This window comes from Columba livia, chromosome 14 (assembly GCF_036013475.1).
Source record: "Columba livia isolate bColLiv1 breed racing homer chromosome 14, bColLiv1.pat.W.v2, whole genome shotgun sequence".
NCBI classification, from domain to species: domain Eukaryota; kingdom Metazoa; phylum Chordata; class Aves; order Columbiformes; family Columbidae; genus Columba; species Columba livia.
Window position 1 is genome coordinate 10047869 of NC_088615.1, and position 27328 is coordinate 10075196.

Below are 27328 nucleotides of genomic sequence, written 5' to 3' on the forward strand. Positions count from 1 at the left end.
TTAGGTTTTAAAGTATTAACTTTATTAATAAATATACATCCATATGATGATGTAAATACAGATCATGAACACTACTCCATTCCCATACACATAATTGCACACGAGTAGCTCAAGTTCATGGACATAAAAACATACACAGTATCTAATCAGGCTTTTTACAGCAGAGGACTGGGTGCTGATACTAGTTATTTAACAGATTACTGTTTCCTGCAAAGTAAACCTGTGGAAAAGCCAATGATGAAAGATTAAAGTATCAGAAAGTGGTTCAAATTTCAGAATACAGATTTATCTATTTGGAAAAAAAAAATCACAAGGAGAAAGGTCTAGTCTCTACTAAATTCATAAATATATTTAAGCAGTGTTAAAATATATGCATTAAAATAGAAAAGAATAAACTTCTGTGGTCAGAAATGAAGTCTGCAGTTCAAAGTATTTATGATTGTTATCAACTGTTTTAATTGTCAACTCTAAGGATAGCGTGAAACATTATTACACACATAACAAAGAATAGCAGAGTTACAGCTAATGAAACCATCGGACAAATGACTTCACATTGCTCTGCCTTTTAAAGCTCTTCAAAAATGGGGGAGGGAGTTAAATTCTCATCTGTGTATTGTACTGTATCTGTGTACTCTGTGTATTGTAGTTCCAAGTAATTCTTTTCACAGACACATCACTTTTCACTGACAAGGCTTGGTTTCGTCCTGACTGAACTCTTAAGATCTTTCAGACAAAATAAAATATATTCATTCAGAACAGAGATCTTTAATGGCTCTTGATACTAAATCCAAGATATAAAAAACATTGCTTTAGTGACAAAGCTAACTGCTGATTTTAAAAATACTACCTTTGATATCAAAGTCAGCCACTTCTGATGGTATCTGAGTTTTTTTCTGCCAAAATAGGGTGCTAGCATCTTAAATATGTCCAGTGCAAGACTTTATAATAGAAAAATTATTTGGTTTTAAAGTTTAAGTAAATTTAATCAGAAACTGAATAGCAGTTATTATATGTATATTAAACAGTGAACTGTATAGCATCATTAAGGAATAATAGCAAGCTAATACATTTTATTTATGTATAAATAAGATGTTAGAAACTTGATAATTAAAAGAAATTATTAAAAAACAAACTTGACATGTAGATCTTCCAAACAGTGTTAACACACAACAGTGACCCTAGTTTATGAATAGCTGAATTATGATACATAAAATAAGCAATTTACCTTGCAAGTAATGTTTTCATACTATGGGGGGAAAAGACCAGTTTTCCCATTGATACTAAGAAAGTTTAGGCATTAGCATGCTGTTTCAGTGTTTCTCACGGAAAGAAAAGTGTTGAAAAAGAGTACAATGTATTCTGCAGATTATACATAGGAAAAGCAGAAGTATTTGAAAATTTCATTTCTAGTTCATTTTGAATCTCTTCTTTTTTCTTCCCCTCACTGCACGGCACCAGGAAGCTGTAGTCAGATATCAAATAAACCAGAATTAGGAAATGCTCAGCAGTGCATTTCTGGTCTCCTAACTAAAACTAGAGTGCCAAGCAGCCCGTTACAGACTCTCAGAACACTTTTCTACTTTATGTTCATAATTTCACAATTGACAACGTTAATTGTTTGTGTTTTGTTTGTTTGTTTTTTCTGGGATTATATTCCATCTGATCTAATCAATAAACATGGTAATGAACAGAAACTGCTTAGATGATTTCATTAGTTCATCAGCATACTCGATACAAAATTCATTATACTAGCAGAACGGCAATACATCTGCATTATCTCCTGACACACGGCACAGCACCATCGAGTAGATGCAAAAGTGAGAAACAAAACAGGAGCGAAGAGGATCAAGGAGGAGGTAAGACGTGGAGTTTCTCCAAGGTACAGCGGTGACATGCAACACGTGTTGTTCCTTGCAGCGAGGTGCAGTTACTCCATTCAGCTGAAGAGGACGGCTTTCCCAGCTGAGTTCAGGAAAGAACTTAAAGCAGTCTTTTTTTGAAAAATCATCTGATTAAAAACAGCCAATACAACACAGATCCTGAGGGTGAATTTACTCACGTTAGCATTTTGCATGGGTCGGAAGTTACATCGTTCTGAGAAAGATTGCTAAATTTCAGATTCGCGAGTTTGTTGAGGAACAGAACATAAAACTGGATGTCATAGCTTCAGCATGAAGAAACTATTTTTAGTAGCAGTTTAGCTGCCGTTAGTTCATCTATCGACTAAGGAGCCGTTGAGGTTCATTGTCTTAGTTGCCAGTGCATACACAGTTCCCCCAAAACAATTCAACACACCTATTGTAAAGTACAGCATAAAGTCCAGCTCAATATGTGTTAGGCATCACTGGAACACCTGAAGGCTTGCTGCTTTTTTCCTGATAAAAAAGGTATGAAACATCTGTTTCTTAAGTTGTCATCACTGAAATCAAGAGTTCTCATCAAAATGACAGCAGGCCAGAATAGCATTTATGTTAACAAAAATTATCAGCATCATTACTCATTCAGCACAAGCTCAATTAACCCAAATTTTTCTGCTTCCCCAAATCTGCAAACTCTATATATCCCCCCCACCAGATATCTGAAGCTACAAACTTATCGTAACACCATGTTATAAGTGAAACAACTTAAATGTAAACTTACTTGCAGACGAAAAAAAAAACGCTTTAATTCCAGTAAAACGAATTTAGAACAAACAATATGCAACATTTTGAAGTCTAGATGAAAGTATTTTACACACACACACACACTCTCTCACACTTAAAAAAACCTCACTAAACATAGCTGAAAAATGGAACATTTCTTTTAGAAGGAGGAAAGGTTTTCGTTTGAGTCAAGAAAGGTATTTATAGTTAACCAGCAACATTTTTTCTCAGCTTGTGTGCATAGATGAATGACTTTGTATCTGGGGTCTGGCAGTGCAGTAAACTGCATCCTGTTTGCACCAGCTATACAGTTTGCTTTTATTAATCATGAAAACGGTGTCCTTTGGTAGATATATAAGCTTCCATAACTTAAATATAGTATAAGTGTCAAACAACTAAATAACTCTATTTCCAGGAATATCTGGCAAAACTAAGTCTGAAAACTTGGCAACAGCATCTATTTAAAAAGTTTAATTTGTAAACATTATAGATTAATACTTTAAAAGCTATTAAACTGTCGCCACCTAAACACAGATTTTAAAGGCAAAAAAGAGTGTAAATACCTATTTACAGATTTAAGAACATACTGTTTAATATTAACCAAGTGCATAACTACAATGAACAGTTCTTAATTTCTTATAAAATATTTCAAATTTCAAAGAATTACATGTGGTTTGGTATAGGTACTATTAGGCATTTCAAAATCACACAGCAGAATCCTGTAACAGCAGAACTAAAAGAACAGCTATCACCTAAAGGCAAATTAGCTTGTATTAATAAGGTGCTGTGAAGCTGTAATGTGTTGTACAAATGCTCAGTTTTCTTTAATATTTTCAAAAATATTTTGGGAGCACTAGTTGAAATTGTCTTACTGCTACAACTCCGGAAACAAAAGCCACCTGAAATCAGCACTTTAAAAAAAGCGCTTGAGTTTCTTTCTTCGTTTTTTAAGTATCTACTTGAGGTCTGTAGAAGCTCTTGCAGAAGTGGAAAATGTAACTTGCTGCTTCATCAATTTTTCTTATCAAGTAAGAACTCCTCTGGCTATGTTCCTTACTGTGGGACAGGTCACATCATGAACAAATAGCCAGCTAATTCTGTCCTCTTTATTTTAATTATATAATGCATGACCACACAACTAGATTTACTAGAAATTGCATGTAAAACTAGGGACATGGACATTATTTAAGTATCAACACCAAGGTACACGCATCACTTCAGACTTCCTTATAAATTATGATTTAAAGTCAACAAAAGCCCCTTTAAACCAGTGCCTCCTCAACATTGCTTTAAAAGTTACCAAATTGCACCTGTAGGCTATGGTATTATTTGAATAAAAAGAAAATCTAGAAATTCAGACTTAGGCAAACACTACAACAAAATGCAAGAAACATGCCAAAACTCAGAGTAAAGTGGATTAGTAAGGAGTTACTAATTCGCTCCTTTCATTCATTAGGCTGTTTCATTTTGCTACTAGTTTCACCAGCAGCATGTACTCCTCTGTTATGCACCATAGGATAGGGAAAAGCTGCACCGTCACAAGTATAATTGAGATTTGCAAGCCGTGATAGAGCTTTAATGCTACCTGGAGGTCTGCCTGGGCTGACTTTGTATCCTGCTGCTTTAGTTGTACCCAAGGGTCTGCCTGGACTTGTCTTAAATCCAGCTGCTTTGGTGGTCCCCAGGGGTCGACCTGTGCTGGTTCGGTACCCTGCTGATTTGGTGGTCCCTGATGGCCTTCCACGTTTACCAGATCGGTTGAGGTTTTTCTTTTTCTTCAGTTCATCTTTTGTCTCTATATTCCTGCCACTTGTGGTCTGCAAGTGCGATTCGTTCAACGCATCTTGTCTCTGGCACGCAATCGGTTTGTGGCTGACTGCGTGGCTATATTTGCTTTGCTGTGTAGCGTACAAGTCAAACTGATCGGCAGCTCTCACGTTGTCTTCGTTAAGGCAAGAACTCTTGCCGGTCCCACAGTAAGCTGGATTGCTGCTGGCAACCGGGTGCATCATTTTCTATCAAAAATAAGAGAGGCAAATATGTATCAATATATAAGAATACTACAGCATTCCACAAGTGACAAAAGCTACCTCTGTTTCTTAAAATTAGTTGAAACTACTTTGTCTATTTTTTGTAAAACACAGTAACCTTTAAACATATCTAAAAATGACAATTTTAACTATGTATTATTCAGATAGGTGTAATTAAGGAAGATTAGATTACAGCAACCAAGATAATCAGTATCCACTCACCCACCACCATTTCAAAACCCTTCTAAGAGAATCTCATCTAAATTCTAGCTGTTCTAGCTGCAAGATTAACCTATCACCTGTGAGCCAAGGAAAAAGATGATACTCTCTTAACTTAGCAAATACAGGCTCCTAAAGATTTCTTCTTTCTTTTCTTTTTTCTTTTTCTTAACTGCAGCAAATTAATAAGACACTAATCAGTTTTGTCATTTCTTGTCACAATTAATGTGAAAGAAAGAACCAGGTAAGGCATTCAGTAAAGATGATGGTCCCATAGTTGGGAAAGAGAGGTACAAAATGAGTCTATTGCAAAGTGCAAGAAGCTAGACTGCAGAAATGCCACTGCTGTTCTAGTCAGAAAAGCAGGTACCAATTGCTGGCAATGCCAACTCTAACATAGGAACTTTGTGAAAAACATCACAACTCCGATTACAGATGCGCATGTTGTCACACGTCTCCAAATATTCTGGAAAACAAACATGGCATATTGATGTCAACAACTGTTTTACAGAGCCTGCTCTTTTCATTAGACAAAACCAAGTTGAGCTGTGCTCTGTTTACAGAGGTTTATTTCTTTAAACAAGAATCAAAGCCCCATCTTCAGGACAGCAGCAGGGTGACCCTCACGTGCACGTTACTGCAGGCGAACCTGCTTCCAATGGACAAACTGTCATCCAGCTGCTAGAAACCACATATGGTCACCGTCATAATTACAAGCAACTATTTCTGTGTAAATAGGTTATGCTTATATCCATATATCAAATCTCTGCTACATATGTACTGGCACGGAATCACAACAATTAAGAATTCTACTGGTATTCTAAAACTTTTTTAGTAATAATGCTTCTAAACATCAACTGCACAGATACTGCCTCAGATTTCTTCATAGTGGCAATACTATAAGAAGCCAGCAAGCCACTCAAGGAGCAACACAATGATAATTTCACCCATCAACTATATTGGTTCTACAATGAGATGCAAATACTCGGTTTAAGATAATAATATTTAGCCATGCTGAAGACAAGATTAAGCCCATCAATATTTGGCACATCAAAATATTTCTGCATTCTACAGTCATGCTTAGGACAACAAGTATTTCTTCCTGTGGTAAATCGCTCTAGTAGATAGGCCTGGAAGATGTATTGTGTTTTCCCTGCAGTAGCTCTGGAATATCACCTAAAGCAACCCAATATAAATTCTGCCATTGATTACTGAATTTATTTGGCAGTTATGAATGTCTCCTCCCAGACAGAGAAAGCATAGGGCAGAGAGTCTATTTACCCAGGAGTAAATCCCTGTGCCCTTTTCTTCTCATTATAATGGATACGTTCCCTGTTGTATACCCAATTGACTTTGGCTTGTCAAATGCACATCACAGTGTAGGCATTACTCTTGTGCAAATACATGAATGTGGTTTTATGTCAAACAGTGAAATTATTATAGTAATATAGTTTAAACATGACATGGTTCTAGCAGAGATTATCTGAGTACTACAGTTCTGGTGTGTGGAATGGGCTATAGTGGAACAAATGTGAAACCACTTTTATTGCGGGTGTTGATTAGCAAACGGAACAACTAAGAATAATTAGCAAGCCTGCTCTTTGCAAAAAAACAAAGGCAGTAAGCTACAGGTCAAAGAGACCAGCCAGACTTTCCTGTGCAGCAACAAAAAGGAAGCTTAAGCTTATTAGCAGTAAAAAAAAAAAAAAAAAAAGTTACCTTTCTTTAACCCCACTAGAATAGGGTTCACAATATCACAAAAATACCTGAGATTTTTTATGATACATAATTGCAAACATAAGGGCTCTGCTAATGTACTTTTGCTGCCAAGAGAGAAAGCCCAGTGGCTCTGAAAGGCTGTTCAACTGTTTGTGGATACACTAGAGGACACTTGGAGTGGTTAGCAGCATTCTTGTCTCCGCGCTCACTTTAAGCGCAGGAGTACTGGCTTTGGCCCCAAAAAGCCACTCGGAGCTCAACAAAGAAGGATCAGTTCAGCTGCTCAGCGTCTGAGGAACACACCAGAGCAGGGAGAAGGCACTGAATGCAGTGAAGGCCCCTGGGTTTTCTCAGGAGACCAACGACTGCTCAGACTCGTTCTTCTCTATGTTATATTCTAATTCTCTGCTTTTTCTCCTCATTACTGTCAGGGGAATTAGTCCTACAGACATCATTCATCTTTCATGCGGAGAACCATCACAGGTACTCCCAAGACAGTGACTGTATCCCACTGTAATGGGCAAACGTTGGAGCTTCAGCATCATATGCCTGTGTTTTGTCTCCTGTAATGACCCTAAAAGCTCCTGACAAACACAAACTTTACATACAAAACCTGGCTGATGCCAGTTTACCTTCCATCTGGCAACAGCACTGGAACTGATGAAAGAAGAAAAACATACAAATGAGGAACGGTTTAAAATTTCTTACAAGAGGAGGAAGCTTAAAAAAACTCCACAATCTTGATGGAAGAAGGCCAATGGGATTTTTTTTTTCCTCTCTGCACCATTTTTCATCAAGCCATGAAAATTCCAAGTAGTAGCCAAAGTTCGTACTCTGTGTTTTTTGATTCAAGATGTTTTTGTGAAAAATTTATAAAAGGAAATCTGCAATCGAGCTTAATTACCCTACCATGGACATCTCCATTGTAATTTTACTTCACATTACAGCAGGGAATAAAAGAACGCAGTGAGTCTATCTGTAGAGTGGAAGCAGGTTTCTTGGCAGGGAGATACAGTATAAATGAGAATCAGTATAAAATGCAAAGCTATGCCAACTTAAAAATCATACTCTAGCTAATTGTATAGCCAAACACACACAACTTTGTGTGCTAGCACTCTCAAATAAAGCCGGCCACAAAAGTTTCCAGAGAAATAGAACTTCCTTGTTTTAAACCTGTCAACAGATACCTAAAAGATATTTGCAACAGTTTACTTAAACCAGTTTCTAAACTGATTGAACTGACTGGCTGAGTGTCTGTGTAAAAAAGTAAAGATGAGGCACTGTAGTAATGAAATTTAGTTAATATCTCAAAAATATCTTTTACTGGAAAGTGGATGTAGAGGATTTTCTGTATGGATCCTTTCCTATCTGGTAATTTATTTTTATACAACGCTGTGGAAGGGAGATGACTGGATAAGCTAGGTTTGGAAAAAAGAGAGGCAGCACTAGAGCTTCCAACACAATGAAGTGCAGAATCTCCACCACTGCTAGAAAAAAAGAAAGAAACAGGACCATCAATCCAGGACCTGCAGAGCTTTGCTGCTGTGGATTTCTGGACATGGTGAGGACCCCTTCTTTTGAAGCACGGCTGCACTGCCACTCTCCCAAGCACCTGCCAAAGTTAACCTCCCTTAGCGCTGGCCATGTGAGTGTGAAGTTTTGGGTTGCTCAGATGACAGTCAGGCTGATCAGTTAATACATAATGTATGAGGCTGCCATTACAAATTTTGGTATTTCACAGTCAAGCATGGTATTGTTTGCTTTCTTCTGTTGGGGGATGAAACAGAAACCCTACTTAGGCAATACAGATGCAGCAAACCACTTAAGAAATCTTGTTTAATTCCAGTGGTATTACAGGTTTTGGACAGAGAGAGTGCATCCTCGTATCCCTAAATACAGGTTAGCACACTGCAGAGTTCTAGCTTACAACTGCTAAGGCTTCTGCCACTGGTATGACCCATCTCTCTCTAGGCTTGAACTACACAGAAAATCCCCATTCATGTCCTGTTCACTATACAAAATTTTAGGATCCAAGCTACTCAAATGACATTACATAAAAACACCCTTTTGGGTTGTGACATGATGCTGTCTTTAGATTTCAAACATCATGCCCTTTGCCTTCTTCACGGGCAGAATCTAGCTGCCAGTGTAGACAAGATAAGAACTTTGATGAGCAGAGAAAGTACACAAACCCCTCGGAACAGACACTTGGTCATTAAATATTTTATACTGAGTACTGGACCTGTGACCCATTATCTGCATTAAGCAGAATAATCAGTTCCAACATAAGAAGGTGGCAACTGCTCTGGCCTCACCCCTCCAGCTTGCTTTCTGTAACTACGCCTGGTCAGCACCAAAACAGACCTGACCCAGCAAGTGCTTTCAACTTCTGGTAAAACACACTTGAATCAGAGCAAAGTTGAACAAAACTGGAAGTACATCTGTATCACAGCTTTTCAAATTACGAACATCAGGAAAGGTAACCTCCTATCACCAACAGGGACTAGTTTGCTTTTAATGAGGGTTAATATATAAAACCCACTGATTTTTCTGAAGTTTTCCATCACTGAGCTTGCAATAGCTTCAACTGTATTGATGGAGCAGGAGAAGGCTGTAGCAGTATATTTTCACAATCATCCAACACATACAAACTGTATGACATATTCCTTTAAATCACAAGCAGCTACAAGCATTATTTCTTGTAGCTTGCACTAGTACTCTGAATGTCACTTCTACCAATTAAAACCGCTGGAGTGGAGCACAGGACCGGCTCTGTTTGAGATCTCTGCATAAAGAACGCTCTATGCCACGTACAACAGCACAGGGGCTGTAGGCCCCGGGGAATACCAAAGGGCTCATTTTCTTTGCAAGGGGAGTTTAATCAGCACATATATTTTGCCTTTCAAGATTGCAACAGAGATATGGTATTGGTTCTGCTTTTCCCTCTTAGGACAGTGGGTGGGAGAAATACTTTCGTCACTTGGTGAAAACAATTAATATCAATTTAAATGCTTTTCAAGTGTCCTTTTTATTGCCAGCTCTTTTTCTACACATTAGTTCTTGCTAAAGTAGGGCCTTACCCAATTTTTTAAAACTTAAAACTGTTTTTTTCACAATAAATACTAAGTATGAAATCCTGTCAGTAGCACAACACGCATGGTAACACCTGGAACATGAACTTGAAATCTGATCTACTAAGGTGGATAACCACTTTCTTCAAAGTGTGCTTACAAAGCACATTCTACAGCTGATTGCATAATACATTTTTTCCTCATCATTTGACACTAGGTAAAATACATTAAAACCAGCCAAAATATGAGCAACAGTTTCTTTACAGCAGTGACTCACTAGAGATCCTACATAACAACATGAGACTGCAAACTGGAGAACATTATTTTATGCCACCCCGTCCAGTGGTGGAGTCACCATCCCTGGAGATGTTTAGAAGGTGTTTGGATGAGGTTCTCAGGGACATTGTTTAGTGCCAGTGTTGGGTTAATGGTTGGACTCAATCTTGAGAGTCTTGTCCAACCAAAATGATTCTATGATTTTGAAAGCAGTTTCTTTCTCAATTATTCCTAGTGCAAAAAGACTAAGAAATTAAGACTTCCCCAAGCAATACAACAACTTACAAGAACGGTCCTTCCCCCAGTGACCCAGGGTAATTTTCTTAAATGACAGAAAGAAGAGATATTTAGAGCAGATATACCCACCCCCTTCAAATTCCTCTTCCCCAGACGTGCCAGGTGGAGGGGGAGCCTCCCCTCGCAATGGGGCTGCAACTACTGCTCCTCACCAGAGCACTGAAACCTGGGAACATCCTTGTGCCTCCAGGAGTTCAAGTCTTTTGGCTCAGACACTCTTGGAGAAACAGTGCTCTCCAAAGCCCAATCACCAGCTTTGTATTAAAGACTGAGATCAGCTCTGCTCTCACAAAGATTAGATATCATCAGGCACTAGCTAGGGCACCAAGTAAACTGTGAACTTTTATGGATTATTCATGATTTGATTGCAAAACCCGACAAACAACTAACTGTTAGGCTCTCTAGCCTAAAAAGACAAAAAAGTCCTATCTAAGGGTGGAGTTTCACTAGATGCTAACATCAGCAAGAATGTCAGCTGACTTCTTCCCACCCCAAAATTAAGATCATATAACCATGTAATGATGGTGCATTTGAAAGGGTTAGGACAGCTTCACAAAAATTAAGGATGATCACATCAATAACTTAATTAACTATGTACCTCTAGTTACACTGACACAATTGACAGTTTGTTTTCAGAATCAATAGAAACCACTCTTAATCTACATTTTTTTTCTCCACAGGACGATCTTGCCCTTTCCTCTCACATTCCTGCTCCTTGTGCCAACAATAACTGTTGTGCAAGAGCAGGACAAACTAACACCGGGGACCCTACCCAGGTGAAAACTAATCCAACAAGAAAGAAAAGTAACAGTTGTCTGGCATTGAGACAAGAGAAGAACAGAAACACACATTTCCATTAGAAGCAAAGAGACAGACTGAGGTCCCAGGTCTGCCTAAGCCACATTACTCACTGGCTGCCACTGACTCACTCCCCCCTGGTCCCTGTTACTTAAAAGCCTAAGCAGGTCTCAAAAAAATGATTTTTGACATCTTAATGGACTTAGAAGACTTGAATGAAGAGTATGACAAGTCCCAAACACAGCAACGGCAATGACGGTTGAGGAAAAAACCCTACAGCTGGGAACGGGGGAGTGCAGAACCAAGGCAGTCATCAGGCCAGATAGACTGGCTTAGAACAACAAGGTTGTGAAACTGCACCCTGATTATTCTGTGGTTCTGTAATTACCAGACTTCAAGGCAATCCAAATACGTGCATGAATGACAGAGCAGGTAGAGGTAGATCTTTATAAAGAAAGGATTATTAGTGTTTGTGAAATTGCCCATTCACCTCAAGGAGCTATTCCCAGGTAAACAGGAGCAGACCTTGCCATAGCCTAGAACATCGGCTTTGAGGAGCTGGAGGTGCTTATTCATCTCCGTGGGTGTTCTCACCCACTTGCTCTTCTCCCCAGGGAACAGACCTCGCTGTAGTCTAGAACAACAGCTCGGAGAGGTGAGAGGTGCTCATTCATCTCAGTGGGTGTTCTCACCTTCCCTCTCCTCTTTCCCTACCCTCCTCCCACAACAGGATTTGGAAGCTTAAGAGATGGATCAAACATCTCCTTCCTGATGTGCACTTCCACGGTGTGTTTCTCTGCCACAGGACTAGTGCGAACAGCTCCAGACATCTGTCAACACACCAAACGCAGCCACTGCAGTGTACTCATGCTAGACTGCAGAAAGACAAAGTCCACTTGTTGAATCTATTCAACAATGGCCAATGGACAAACATGCAGGACTTTTTTCGTTTAAGGTTGTATCTAGAACCTGAAGGATACACACACGGAAAAAAAAAAAAGAGTTGTAAGAGAAACTGTGGCATCTGAAGATTGAAATAGAAATAATCCATCATTTAAGAAATATATTAACTGAGGGTTCCTCTGACTCTTTCATTTTACAAAAATAAAAACCACATGGATCAAAATAGCTGTTACTTTTGTTAGAGCGATATCCCAAGAGAAATGCATACAAATTAAAGGTGCAACCACCCACTAATTAATTACTCCAGAAGGGCTATGCACAAAAAAGGATGTACTAAACTATCCGTAATTATCCACAAGAATATACACCATTCACATGCACCATGCCAGAACGCAAAGAGGCATAGAAGGAACACAGCAGAGGCTCTCCAGGTACAGGTGAATGAAGACACTACGTAGGTGTGCCGAGGAAATACAGCCATGGCCTGTATGCAGGCATTAAGAACCCCCACACTAATACAAATATGTCCCAAGTAAAAACCCCTGCGTACCCGCTGTCCCCACGCTCCAGAGCGGCGGGTGCTGAAGGGAGTTCCCGATCCCTGCGCACCGCGGACAGGCCGGGCTGGGAGGGCCCAGCTCCACCTGGAGCGGCCCCGGGCCAGCTGAGGGGACAAAGGGGCGGCGCAGCCCCGTCCTGCCGCCTCAGCGTCCGCCGCGGGGTGCTGGCCTCGTGTGTCACCTGTCTCCTGCGGCTGGCACGGAATAGTGCCCGGCCCAAAGCCCCGCTCGGCCCAGGCTGCGGCCGCCTCCCCTCAGCCCAGGACACAGCCCGGCTCGGGGGGCACAGCGGCACGGGGGTGGCGATGGCACAGCTCCCCGTCTGCGGGGCCCGGCTCCCGCACCCCGGAAGGGCTCGCAGGCGGAGCCCCCCGTGAGGAGACCGGGGGACCCCACTCAGCGGCGGGGCAGGACGTGGCCCGCGGGGGAGGGGAGCGGAGCTTGTTCCCCTCCCCCGTCGGCCGCGTCTCCATCTTGCCCGCCTGCCACCTCCCACCGCGCGGGGAAGGGGCCAGGGGACGCAGCCCCGGACCTGCACCTACCTGAGGAGATCGGGGCGACTTGCAGGGTGGCGGGAGAGCGGGCGGTGGGTGGGAGCGAGCGGCCGCCTCCCCCACACCCCGCCGGGCGGCTGCAGGGAGCGGCGCTGCGGCGGGCGCGGGCGGGAGGGCGGGGGCGCGCTCCCGAGCGGGGACGCGCCGCGCGGACGCGCGGCGAGCGTGCGCGGGGCGGGGCCGGGCCGGCGGGCGGCTGCTCCCGCCTCTCAGGCGCTCTGTGGCGAGGACCCGCCGCCATTTTGTCCTGCGGGCGGGAAGGCGCCGGGCCGGTACCCGGCTGAGGTGCGAGGCGGACACAGCGCGGTGAGGCGGCTCCTCACTTTCCTGCACCGGATGAGGCAGGGCCGCCAGGCAGGCGTGCAGCAGCTTTGGGCAAACGATCCCCATAGTCCCAGAGGTCTGTGACAGGGCCCAGGAGCAGAGGAGTTGCTGAGCAGCAGGACCAGCTCTGGTCCATTATTCCTGTTGTTCTCCACCTCATGAAGAGTATGATCCACATTTGCCTTTGCATTTGGCTCTGAAGGATAAATCGCTGATTTCTTGTACAGTAAAATACATCCTAGAATATGTTCTCTATATTTGAAATACCATAAAGGGTTTAAGGATGTTGATGAAAATGCAGGATGTTCCCACGACTATCATTTGGATGGAGAAGAATCCTCCATCTCAAAAGTACACATATTGCAATCCAGTATAGAATAGCCAAGCTTTAGGGCTGTATCAGAATGATGTATTAGGTTAGTTCTCGCAATGACGACAGCAGCCACTTCCAATGTAACTCAGAGCTGAGTCCATGCACCATTAGCCACTTGTGTCTTACAGCAGCTGCTCCAATGAAATACTGTTGATGACTGAAGATTCTGCCCTACTTCATCCATCTACATTATAGAGTGTAGTTACTCTGTTAGTACTCTTGAGCCACTGACAAACAGTAGCATATACACCTTCAATTTAGGGTTTAAATGAACATGTAAGTCCCTACATGACTGACATCTGAAAAAGATCTTCTGCATTATTCAGATGAGGTCTTAAAAAGCAAGAAAGATCAGGCAAAAAAAAACCCTGCAGCTTTTAAAAAAACAGCTAATTCTGTTTTTTCTAAATATTTTCCTCTCCTGCTGTTGTTTGGGGAGCTGGCTGCTGTACTCCAACCCTGTGATATTCCATTTCTATAATACTTGGAGCTCTTCAGGCCAAAAATTGCTGTGAAACATCCTGCCAAGACGATGGCTCATTTTTTGCCAGTGCTTCCTAATGCATGCAGGAATCCTCACTTGCATTATAAGAAAGCAGCAGGAAAACCAGTGTTTAATTTAGCTTAATTTAGCAAATTATTCAGTTTATTTACAAACCTCATCTTTCTGCTGTTTTTTAGCTCTTGTTGGAAAGCCACTGCCAATCAAAAGCAGTAGAGTTTGATACCTCTTTGATATTTTCCTTTTAGTGTCTTTGTCTTGAGGTGATGGGAGTTAGGCTGGGCTTAGGCTCCTGATTTAGCTAGAAATCGTGATCTGAACAAAATGGAGAAGCGGTCAGGTAATAGAGAGAAGTGATCTTATAATTTGAAGCAGCAGAAGGTTCCATCCCAAGAAGCTGTGAAACCTGAATCGGGTTTGTTTGGGGGCTATGGGTGGCAAAGCAAGACCTAAACGCTTGACCTTGGAGCTGCGCAAGCCTCAGTGAGGGTGCCAGGTTTGCGTGATTGCTCTGGATCGTGGTCCAGATGAGCCAACTCCAGCGCCCACTGTGCTCAAGTATTAATCGGGTAGCAAAGGGCCCCGGTTTCCTCATCTGCTCGCCGTGCTAATAAAAACAGGAACAAACAAAAGACAAATTGGTCTGCGGCTTGTCCCCAGGGCCTGCCGCACGGCCGTTACTTGGACTGTGAATCTGCTTCCCCCTTCTCTGAAGGGCGGCTTTCACTAGCAGTAGCAAATAATTATGTTCATTAGCCATAAGGTAGAAGATACAATGAAATGTTGCCCCTTCCTGCATCTGGATCACAAAGTCCTGTTTTCCGTCTTCCTCACCAGAGTTCTCATGGGTGGATCCAAATTTTCAAGGAGAGGAAGGGCCTAAAAGAACAAGTTTCTCCTTCTGCCAACACAGGAGCTTCTCACTGTCCCTCAGCTGCACAGCTGGCTGAGCAAGCCAGAATTCAGCACCGTAACTGCCACAACCTCCTCTTTCACTGCGAATTATCAGCATTCATAGTTTTTACAAAGTCACTTGCTTGCTAACATGCACAAGCAGAGGAAACGGAGGTTTTAGTTAAGATTAAGAATTTTTGTAAAGCATAACGTTTTCTTTCCTCGGCAGTTAGTTTCAGAACAGTTGCCCAGTAGCATTTCTTGTTCTGAGCAATGTGTTTGTGAAGGTGAACTTTGTACTTAAAATGGCCAAAGTATATTGGGGGATTGGACTAGATGATCTTTTGAGGTCACTTCCAATCCCAAACATACTGTGATACTGTGATAAAATTACTTCAGAATCACACGCTCACTCCACTGTAGGTTATTAATAATTTCTTAGCACACTAGAACTACTTAGTTCTGAGATACTAATTAATTTACCTCTGCTTATTCTGGTCAACTTGAAAATTTTGTGTCTCTGATTTTGACTAAAGAAAAATATTTAAATGTGTTTCAGATGAGAAGTCTCAGAGAAGCAATGTTTGGGTGGCAATCACTCAGACTAATGGTCATTTATTTAAAAACAGTTGTTTCCCCTGTAGCTAAAATTATGAAAACAAATCTTCCTGCCTAGCATTGTATAAACATTTTACAAAATGTACATTTTGGGACAAATTTGAGTCCAGCTGTGTGCCTTTTATCTTTACATTTTTAGGTTGCTCTCCGCCTCCACTCCCCTCTGCTTCAGCCACAGTTAGCTGGAAGCCAGAATTTCTTCTGCAAATGCCTGAGCTCTAAGTACACAAACTTGTTTAAGCTGAGACCATATTTGGAAGAGATCTGGGTTAAGAAAAATAATCAAAGGAAAGTGCATTCCTGGAGCATCACGTGAGGAGGCCGGAACGCGCAGACACAGCCCAGCGCTCACGCTGGGATAAAGCGAAGGGGCTGCGCGCAACCTTCACGAGTGACTCCCTGCGAGCAGACTCAGGGCAAGGGCTGGTTTTATACCAACTTGCACACTGAGAAAAACCTCATCAGCCTATTTAAGGACATTTAGGCAAATTGAGAAAAGGTTTTCTTATCAGAGGTGTTCAGCAATGTGCCATCAATGGCTTGTGTTCATGGCACAACATTAAAAACTAATTCTGGGAAGCTACGCAGGCTCCCTGCTCAGAGATACATGTACCTGTCACTGTAACCCTGTCCCTAGTTTCACTGAATTAACCACCATTTCTTATAAATGTAAACACATCTGAAGGACTGAAATAGCAGAATGCACTTGCTCTCCCTAACACTCTGGTATTATTTTAGCAAGATACCAAATCCAGCCTTTGGTGTTTGCTTTATATTCATCTATAACAACTGTGGAATTTTAGCAAAGCTTTGCTTAAAAATCTTTATTTTTTGTCTTCCACTTGGAAGACTTGAGTGAGAAAAGCTCCTACAGATGACACTTGGAGCCTCAGAATCTTTTATTCAATTAGCAGCTGTATGCACGTTACCTAGACTGCACTGCTTTAATTGTACAAGTAAAATCTCAAGCAGCCAGGACAAGGAACAGCTACAGAATGTGCCGCGCTGTGATCTACACTCATTATACTTTGGTTACAACTTTCACAACAATGTAAAGTAGGCCTTAAGCTGCTTAGTTAACAAAACAAAGGGTGGCAACGATGTGCAATATAGTTAGGGTAGTGTAAAATTCTGAACTGTGATTGCACGTGTTTTTCATCTTGCCATGAATTCTTTTCCCCCATCTAGAGCACTGGATTTAGTCCTCATCTCCTGTTTTCCTGGCTAGGACACAGTGCAAAACCTCTGCTCATTGGCCCACTCGGGCACACAGAGAGTACCTTGACATGCTACATCAGCTCTCGCACACCAACGGCCACCACAGCGACAGCCAGGTTGTCTATTAACCCCTCACAACATGGGGAGGAACACTGCTGTGCTGAATCTTCACTGTGCCACTTTGCAGCGAGAACCAGGGAGCCACTCCCAGTGTTCAGCGTCTCCTCCAGATCCACAGACCTTCACGTACACCGTTCTCTGCCGCCTACAATTGCCAGCGTCCTGTTTCCCAAGAACAGCAACACCCCAAGAGTATCCCCCCCCACCACTGCCACAGCGTGATGTCAGCACTGCGTTACTGCAACACAAACAAACTCGTTCATAATCCAGAATCAAATACTTATCACTTACCCACCCAAAATACCACTCTTTGCCCAAGCACTGAAAGCATAAGGCAACCTAGAAAGCTGGCGGTGTATCCATCACTGTAGGCAGGTAACAGAACAAACACTGCTTATACATATTAAATAACAAACAAACAAACAAACAAAACCAGCATCCCTGTGCTCTTCCAACAACTGGTGACAGGAATCCGTGCAGGGCAAGATTCCCTGTAAAGCAACCAAAGTGTGATGTTTATAAAGATCTTGTCTATAGCCATGGACACACTTGGAAAGCATCCAACATAACATCTTTCATTATTGTGTCTTCTCCTACTTTTATTATCTTGTTTCCACTTAAAAAAAAAACCAAAAAAACCCCAAAAAAACAACAACTTGTGTGTTTGTTAATTTGAGAGATTCTTCTCCTCTGGCTCACGTGGACTTTGCTCCTGGTTTTGTGTATCCAACACCTCCACTGCAACTTTCTTAACTGAGCCTGAGCTGCATCTCATTACACTTCTAGCAGAAGAACACAAGCACTAGTTACTGTACACATCACCCTACTCCAAAAAGTACGAGGTTAAGTGTCGTAGGAAAAAAATGCAGAAGCAATGTAAGTGCAGAAAACAGATGAGCTATTCAGAAAGACATTTTCTGAAAAATATACATTGAAATTATTTTTATTTTTGTTGGAATTTAAAAAACATAGGAATATTGACATTGCATTTAAAAACCCCAGGAAGTTAAAGATTATACATTGTTGCATTTCTGAAATCCAACAGTGCAAAGCTGGAAATCACAAAAATGTCTCCATCATGCCTTTTTTAGGAGATACCAATATATAGATGAACATTTTGAAACAAGACTTTTAAAGAAGCGTCAGACTGTCCAAACTTGAAAGTGCTCTTCATTAAATACACCAAAATCTGTTACTCTTCTGGGGGGACGCTGTCCGAAGATCAGACAATTCAACAAACAAGTTGTGTGGAACGTATCAAAACCCTGTTCTTAACAGAAGAAAACCCAACGTATTTAAAGGGAACCATGGGGCTTTATGTTGAGATTTCTGCTTTAAATTTTGAGAAGTGCTATTGTGTGCTTGCTTCTTCTCAATGTATTAATATTGGCAAGTATTGGGTGTTCTTATCCTAACTATATACTGTTAACTTGGTATGACCATTACTTTCCTGTATGGCAAATAAAGTACACTGACATGAGAGTAACAGTTGTATGCAAACAGAAATAGTCATTTAAATTACCTAAAGTTGGGAAACAGGAGCTGTGAATTTATACAGCCATGATGCAGGTTGTATGATTTGTCCTAACGAGGGTTAAAGCAGTATATACACAGCTGTTTTAAAACAACACATTTCTTCTGAATGTGTCAGGTAAGAAAAGCTTTCTATGAAAGTCCTTTTGAAAGTCCTCATCTTGAAAGTCTTGCGGCTGCTAGAATGAGACGATTCAAATTGCTACCGCCCAGGCTCCAGATAAGCAGACAGGAAAGTTAAATGCTTAAGAGTAGTTACATGTCCATCGTAAATACTAATGGTTATGGGGATAAGACCTCAAAAAGAAAGGTCTTGCCTGTCCCAGTAGCTTATTGAATGCAATGATAATCAATATTTGTGGAATTCACTCATAAATATCATTATTCATTTTTACTTAAAGCCATGTCCTAGCAATAATAAAGACGACAATCCTGGGGGAAAAAAAATCACATTAAATGTATATATAAGAACACTATAAAAAAGTGACCAGGTCGTATTTCATTACAAAAAAGGTCTCTCTTTTTTTTTTTTTTCTGATAATTTCTTTTAAAACTAAACAGGCTTTCATTCTTATGGCAGAGAATGAGGACAGAAAATCAAATCCTAAAATTCAGATGCTTAGAAAAAAACAGGAAAACTATTTTCGTACTACAAAACATTTCACTTTACAAAAACCCCAAAGAGTTAATCTATTACCGGGATGATAAGATAGAATGGGATGTGAAAAGGATAATATGATCTTAAAACTAGACCTCAAGTATTTCTGGATAAAATTCTCTACTCTGATCACTGCAAGACTCTGACCTTAGCGGGACATTTGTACAGGGCACAAGTGTGTGTGGAACCAGCCAGAGAGATGCTATGGATCAGGGGAAAATCCTGCCTTTATTTTGGTGGTTTATCATTTTTCCAGTAGAAACTGATATGGCGTGAACCAACCAGGTACATTCTAACAATTTCCAACACAAATCCCAACATTGTTTAATTTACTTAACAGTATAGTCTGTCAGGAAAAGTAAAATCTGTTTTATTTTATATTCGTTATGGTGAAAAGTATATAAACTGCACTTTTAAATTAAATCATGCTCTGCCAAAACTGGTCTGCTTTAAGACTGATAACTTGAGTGGAGAGAATGAAGACGTTTCAGCAAGTATCAATTTTCTGTTAAAAAATGTCCGCAAGACAAAAGAAAAATAAAATCTTAATTTACAATAAGCAGTGTAAACAGCAAAAACAACAGAAGCCACAAAGTTTCACGCACCAGCCACTGGCAGACAGAAAACTCCAAATACTCATAGAACTTTGTATCTTCCTTTGTTGGTTGGTTGGTATGAATTTTGCTGCAAATAAAGGAGAGAATAATCACAGTTACAAGTGAAAATGGAGAAATCAATTGCAACAGACTCCCACTAACAATAATACCACATTACATGTAAACAAGCAGCTCCTTGGCAACTTCTTTTGGAAAATATTTGTATGGGGAGGTCAACGATTTTGAAAAAGAAAGAAAACTATCAATAATGGTTCAACAGGACCACTGGAACTGGCTGCTGATGAGAAAAAGCCAAAGACACTGTCCAGTCTAATGCAGCATCACTGAAGGTTATTCTAGCAAAAGGTGAAGTTTCTTCTACTAGAGAACTCAAAATACTACTTCTCAAGACAATATCTTATTTGCAAAAAGAATATGTTGAACACAGCAGATTATTAGCTGGGTAAAGTTACGGCAAAACAAATCCCTCAGCACATATAAAATATTAAAGTACTAAAATGAGGGGAATAATTCTCCTCCCGCCAGCCTGATGGTGCTGAAATTAGGAAATGCATTGGGAGGTAACTCTTGAAGGGGTCTCCAGTCAAAAAGCTCTGTTAATGTGTTACCCCCACCTGCTGGCTGATAACAGCCCTATGTCTGGCTGATCAAACACAGCAATCTACTCTCTAGGCTGTTTGACGACACAATAGTTTTGAGATCTATAGGTCCCAGTCCCCAATATTAATAAAAATGTCAACATTTGCAGAAATTGATCTCCTAAAGCATAAATTAAGCCACCTTCCCCTCTGCATTCTGGATATATCACTCACCAATCTGATGAGCTCCTCTTTTATAAGTCGTGTGATTTCTGCCTTTGCTTTCTGTACAGCCAGTTCATTGGCACCTGAAGACAAAACAAGTATTAACTGCCTTTAACATTTTCTGTATGTGAAGCCTACAGAATAAGCACTTCTTGTCTGTGAAGCTATTGTCAGAAACAATATAAACTTGGGAATATCCTCCACGATTTGCCGAAGAACATTCTAGTACTGTATAGACTGCCACAGCCAGATTGTCTCCTCTTACAAGGAAGATACATAAAACAGTCATAAATGACACTATTCAGAAACACCTAGGACTTGCGGTTTCTTTGAGAAAAACCTCTATTCAACCATCCTGAGATCTGCAAAGTCTTTGTTCTAGTAGTTGATGCAATTTCTTATGCCAGTCAAATCCTACACAATTCCATTTTCTTCCTTATTTCACACTGGCACGGACATCTTTGTGCTTATCATGACATTTTTTTCCTCGTTTCTTTCCATCTCCTCCAAACTGATTCCGTACATATTTGCTGTGGTGAGTCAGTCTCCTCAGGAGAGGCGTCTCTGTGGCCCCCATGGGTCATATGGCAAAGTGTATTAAGATAAACAATTGTGTCTTTAGTAATTATATTAATTTGCAAAGTAACTACAGTGGGTCTGTAACTGAGAGTCCAGACACTCTGACTATAGAGATTCCACGTCTCACTATAAAAGTCAGGTTGTATCTTTATTTGAGACATTTATAAAAAGAATACGTACTTTCTATAGCCAAATAAATCTTTCGTTCTCCTTCCTTGGGTTCTTTGCCTGGAGGGAAATAAGTTCCTCTGATTGTAATAGCAGCTTCAGAATATTCACTGATTCTCTGTAGCGCTTCTTTGGAGGTAACTTTCCATCTGGCAGTCTGCAAGGAAAAGGATGTGGGAGGATCAGCAAGAGAAACGGATCACACACAACGGCAAGCCAAAGGTTAGGTGACATCTGAGACAACAGGAACACTGCACTGTGAAAATCGGTCACAGCATTCTACTTTAAAAAACGTAGGTTGAAATTCTAGCGAGTTATTTTAATGCAAGTATATTTAAAAATATCTGCCTCTTGTGTCAGCAAGATAAAGCTACGGAAAAAGGAGAAAAGAGAATGGATGTATAGTACTGCTGCTCTAAACCCTCCCTTTTGTGACACTGGAAGTTTAAAACTTGTGACTTTTTCTCACCATTTTCTGCAGCAGCATTCAAGTAATTTATTTAGCACTTTTCCTACAGGAACAGACTTCAAGAGCAAACATACACTGTTAATGGCTGCAAGTATTTCCCTTTAACAAAATAAGTGCTGTTTATTTCTAAACAGTTCATTGGTTAAAGACAAAACCAAGTAAAACTTAAAATCTCCATCAATAAAGCCGAAGGAATAAACACTGCCAGGTGCTTTTCAGAAAAAAATGTCCCAAATCTCTACAATGTCCTCAAAAACATTTCATTTTAAATAAGTGCATCCCATTAGACAATGAAATTACAATTTCTTTGCAGACACACATATGCAGAAAACGGAACAGTTATCTAACTAGCTTTTAGGAGCAGGTAATGTTTTGCACCCAGCAAGCTTGTCCTTAAAGAATTAGAAGGATCCTTAGCAAAATTATAAAATCTAGAACAAGTTCTATGGATGAGAAACTGCGTAGCATAAGAATTAGGGGGATTTTGGAGAGGGAAGGGTAATAAACTAATAGTAACTTGATAAAATAGGGCAAACCTGGACAGAACCTCGAAGATAAATACAAGGACTTTGTGCTTGATACCGTGGAATATAAATCCTCAAAATAACAGATGAGGTAAACTAGAGCAGCAATATTCTGAATGGCAAGAATACTGAGGTACTAAAAAAAGCAGTATCAGTCACAGCAGTATGGCCTTTGAAATAAACTGCCAGCCAGGGTCAATGATTTGGATAAGAGAGAAGTCAGTGGCAGAGGGTGAAAAAAAATTTTGTATGATAAGGAATGCTTTTTTTTCTGATATTCTCTGAAATATGTCCAAAGCATTGTGTGTCCAAGCTGAGAAGCAATCACTGATAATGCAGTAATTTCAATTAGGTATAAGAAATAGAGACAAAATATTTTATTGGTGTAACCTAAGCTACAAAGATAGCTTTTGTTAAATAACAGTCATTTACACTTGATTAGAGCAAAATAGTTACTTGCCTGTGGGAAGTCATTGATCTCTAATTCTTCTTCGTATCTCTTGAAGGATTCGTTTTGTCCTCCATCCTGCTTCTCTTCCTCCTGTTTCTCTATGGGTACGTAATTGAGCTTAGCATTGATTTTTTCAGCCAGTTGCTCTGCAATAGTCTTGGCAGATACAGTAGGAGCTTGAATTGTGCCTCCTCTCAGGATGGCATTTGTAGCCTGCTGCATCACATCCTGGAAAAAAGTAGGTCCATGTTGAAAACAAGGTAGCCAAAAGAAGTCCAATATAAACCAAAGCTTTCATTAAAGCTTTCTGTGTAATGTAATCGTCCACATAACAAATATATTCTCCAAATTGCTCTCTGTTACTCCTCTCACACTTGCATTAGAAAAGATCTTACTGGTCTTTCGTATCTTCATCTCAGAATACCTTTGGACATTCCAGACCACATTAACCTAAATCTAAATGGATTGTGTGTTACATGCTCCAGCAGAGAAAGATGTTCTGCGACTCTGCTAAAGCTGACAAAACCTAATTGTGTGATTTTATAAGTAATTAATTAAATCTTTGCCAGGGCAGACAAAGAATTTCCAGTTCTCTATTAAATCTTATTATCATATTAGCTCAATTACAAATCCTACAACTTATAACTGAGTTATAAGCACAAATTAGCTAAATAATGCAGTATGTTATTAGTGTGCAGAAACACTAAATAAAATGGCAACTGCCGAACAAGTAACTGAACAAGATTTATTAAAAGAAAAGAAATTGCTCTGCAAAGAGTCTGACCTTAAAGTGGAAGGGGACCAAGACTTGTGCCTCTGCCCCAAGATTCTTCTGGGCATTGATTCTCAAAGCCAACCTCTTGGCAATTTCTAGTTTCTCTGCGTTCCCAGCTGATGGTGTAGGAGCATTTGAGGTTCCTGGTGTTCCCATATCTTTCACTCTTTTCTTTGAATTGAACATGCTTTCGATTTGTTCATCAATCTGAAGAAAATAACAGTTACAAGATCACTGCATTGACCATTACATAATCTTATCATCCTAAAGAAAGAAAACACTAAGGTGCATTCAGTTTACATGCTTTTAAAGAAATAAATCTTGTATAAATGGTAGAAGACTACACAGAACTAAAACTAACAAAAAGAACAGATGATCTAATAATCAGGAAAAACTCTGAACATAGTGTTTACTTTCAATGTCATGATCAGGTGTCTAAAAAACATTAAGAAAGGAAATCTAATAGGGATTTATAAATAGAAGAGGCTAACATGAATTTCTTTAAAACACTGCAAGTAAAAACATGTTTGTAATTGATGGTAATCATTCTATTTCATTTATGCAAGATTAATATTACAAAGAAAATAATGTATCTGATATTTACATAGCTACATATTTTAAGTATAAAATACCAGTAAATCAGAAAGAGACTTTCAAGATTCCCATAGATCTTGACCTTCATAGCTATATATCTTACTCATGGAAGTTAACTAAGCCAGCAGTATATGACATGGAGTAACAAAAATCCATGCGTTCCACAACGTGTCATGTAACCTACTGGGGAAAAAACAAATATACTAGAAATCCTTAAACAACTTAAATCTGATTTTCAGGTACTTACATCAACAGCTGTATCTTCATCATCTGAATCTTGCAAGCCAAGAGCTGCTTTTTGTAGTTTCTTTCTTTCATTAGCCAACGCCTGTTCTGTTTCATCAAATTTAAAACCTTTGCCGGAGAATCCACTGCTTTTTTTAATCAACTTTCCCTCCTGAAAACAAAATCATGTATTTTCATACTTAGAAGTTTAGAACCCTGATTCCAAGCCATAAAACAACTGTAAGATTATACAAATAATTTTGAGGTTATTTATTTTAAAAAGTAAATCCTAGTACGTTTAGAGAGCTCTTCATATTTTAAGAACTGTATTTTACAATGAAGTGTCATAGAAAGGTATGTTAATTCAGCAGATAGAAACAATACATTATTGGGATTTTCTGTAAATATGCATTTTAAACGCTTTTCAAAGTAAGTAAATAAAACCCTCCAGAAAAAACTCCAAAGTCACTCTTCTCAGCATGAGCAAGATCCTCTGATGGGGAGAGCTCCAGAAATAATAATACAAATTCTGTGGAAGAACTTTAATTTATGTGAGTTTTGATAAAAGCCAAAGCACCCTTCATACAGTAGGCACTCCTCTGTCACATACCAGTTGACAAGAATTAAATTCTCAAGGAAAACCCTGTAAATGTTTTAAGATCCCAATCCTGAAAACACTTACACACTTAGCTAAGCGCTCGTGTGTGTTCTCAATGGTCAGTGAGATGACTCGTGTATATTCTGTACAAGTGGACCCAACGTGCATACGCATTAAAGCCAGACCAAAGCCCGCTACAGAAGGAAGAATTACTTACGGCCTTCTGTTGGTCTTTGAAGTCAGCCCAGAGCTTCTCCAAATCAGCAGGAATTGGATTCCCAGACAATTCCAAAGCTTTAATGATATCACCAGCATACCGTGCCTGATCCTCAGTAATGAATGTGTATGCAAAGCCCTGGTCAAAATTAATTTAAAAGATAATAAAGAAAAACTGCTAAAGACACTTTATCTCTAAATTTTTTGAAGCACCCTTACACAGATGCTGCTGTTCTGGTCAATAAAAGTACCTATGATGCTCATGAATAAACTTTGTTTAGCAAGAATGTAGAATGAATAATGTGGTTTCCCAAGAAGCAGACACCAAGGTCATCGACCACAGGCAGTAGAAGCTGAAGTCTTTCCTTTCGATCTTGTCATTTTTAAAGCTTGGAAAATAGTCCCTTATAAATTCAGTTAGGCATGTTTGCACCAGTGTAAAACACCCAGACTTTCAGCCACAAATGGGATTTAAAAGAAGATTCATACATCAGAAGAAGATGCAAGTTCCAACTTCCATAGTGCTAAAAATGAGAATATATTTCACACATCATCACTCAGAAACCTTCGATGCACTCAAAAGGAAAACCCTCTTCCCACCAATAATGTAAGTTAGTCCCTCTGTAGCTATCCCTGGGGAACACCTTGACCAAGCAACAGATAAGGAAAAAAATTCAGTAATAACTGCAAGAGGCACCTGGTTATACATACTTTATTGCCAGCTCGTCCGGTTCGGCCTGCTCGGTGCACATAATCTTCGTAATGGTTGGGACAGCTATAATTGACCACCAGCACCAATTGTTTTACATCCAAGCCCCTTGCTGCTACAGATGTGGCCACTAGAAGTTTGCAAATTCCATTCTTGAAATCATTAATTATGCTGTCCCTGTCATACTGATCAATACCTGCAAGAAACCAGAGAAAAGTTAATTATAAAGCTTTGCTCTTTGAGCCAAAAGAATTTGTACACAGCTCAAAACACTCTGCAACTTCAAACAACCAAAAGCCTAAGCTAATAAAGTTTCAATACAATCACACTTTTACAGGCAAAATACATTAGCCAAAATAATATATCTCTTAGTCTGTTATTCAGAATTTTAAAAATATTTTTTTTTTTAATTTTCCACTACAGCAAGTTGTTTTCCCATACCAAGATCCTCAAAAATGTATTTATTATAATTTTCTATTTGACTTCTTATATCCAATTGAGACCTCATCTGGAGGCTTTGTCTGTTGCCTAAAGGCAACAGAAATCTCAGGAAAATCAGACTGGTTTTCTCTCTTCCATTGCTGCACTAAATGAACAGTGGTTTTGCACTTATTGGTTACAGTATTTTTAGGAGCATCACATACAGAAAGTTTTAAAATACCTGGGACAATATTTTAAAGAGACTTCCTTCTCTTGCTATTAAACTGCTTCTGTTATATTACTACATGATGACAGAAAAGTGGAACAGCAGCTGCGATTATTGCAGAATCTCAAACAAAAATCCAATACTCCCCCAACAGCAGTCACTACCATAGTGTAGGTAGCGATATTCCCTGAGAGGTGTTAACTCTCAGTCACAAGCCTGTTGCACAGACAAGATCTGGCATCTGATGACATCTCAAAGGGAACAATACAGAGTAATGACGAAAAACAGTTACGTCTATTTCAAATTAAGAGACAAATATCTTTCCCAATTATAAAGCAAAACCTACTTAGGAAGAAATAATAACTGGTACTATAGAGGAAATAAGTAACCTCTCTTTGTGACTACTGAATACAAATACTCTGATTTGAAGTTGTTAATATGAATCCTTAAGATTGCAGATTACCTCCATGAAGAGACAGGCAAGGATAAGAGGCTCTCATTAAATCTTTCAACAACCCATCTGCGTGTTCTTGTTTATCTACAAATATGATAACTGATCCTTTCTCCTGATAGTGTCCCAGTAGCTCCAGCAACTTCAAAAACTTCTGCTCCTCTTCTAAGATAACCTGGAAAAAGACATAAAAA

The 27328-nt window shown here is 39.9% G+C and overlaps 2 protein-coding genes across 7 annotated transcripts in view; both read right to left on the reverse strand.

Annotated features, from left to right (window-relative positions):
* C14H5orf24 (chromosome 14 C5orf24 homolog) lies at positions 1–19935 on the reverse strand. Of its 4 annotated transcripts, XM_065029966.1 has the most exons (3): positions 13058–13214; positions 4228–4657; positions 1–2375 (listed from the first exon to the last, which is right to left on the reverse strand). In XM_065029966.1, exons 2-3 carry the CDS (start codon positions 4652–4654, stop codon positions 2335–2337), a joined length of 468 nt encoding a protein of 155 aa, XP_064886038.1. In that variant the 5' UTR covers positions 4655–4657; positions 13058–13214; the 3' UTR covers positions 1–2334. The 4 variants fall into 4 exon arrangements, with proteins under 4 accessions (XP_064886038.1, XP_064886037.1, XP_064886040.1 ...); XM_065029965.1 differs by lacking the exon at positions 1–2375 and having other exon boundaries at positions 3099–4657; XM_065029968.1 differs by lacking the exons at positions 1–2375; positions 13058–13214 and adding an exon at positions 19915–19935 and having other exon boundaries at positions 3670–4657.
* The window catches only part of DDX46 (DEAD-box helicase 46), a 22462-nt gene continuing 12830 nt past the window's right edge, over positions 17697–27328 (reverse strand). The window contains exons 15-24 of one of the 3 annotated variants that reach the window (XM_065029963.1): positions 27147–27309; positions 26040–26233; positions 25330–25467; positions 24537–24686; positions 23705–23902; positions 22930–23148; positions 21489–21633; positions 20739–20812; positions 19915–19993; positions 17697–17900 (exon numbers count right to left, since the gene is read on the reverse strand). In XM_065029963.1, the coding sequence (XP_064886035.1) occupies positions 19946–19993; positions 20739–20812; positions 21489–21633; positions 22930–23148; positions 23705–23902; positions 24537–24686; positions 25330–25467; positions 26040–26233; positions 27147–27309 (1329 nt within the window). In that variant the 3' untranslated portion in view covers positions 17697–17900; positions 19915–19945. Of the gene's footprint in view, positions 17901–18045; positions 19994–20738; positions 20813–21488; positions 21634–22929; positions 23149–23704; positions 23903–24536; positions 24687–25329; positions 25468–26039; positions 26234–27146; positions 27310–27328 lie in introns of those variants that run through there. The other 2 variants (XM_065029962.1, XM_065029961.1) reach the window with 2 other exon arrangements.

Bases quoted from the DNA above. Each gene is read 5' to 3' on its own strand.
- C14H5orf24 (XM_065029965.1), bottom strand. From the start codon at position 4,654: ATGATGCACCCGGTTGCCAGCAGCAATCCAGCTTACTGTGGGACCGGC.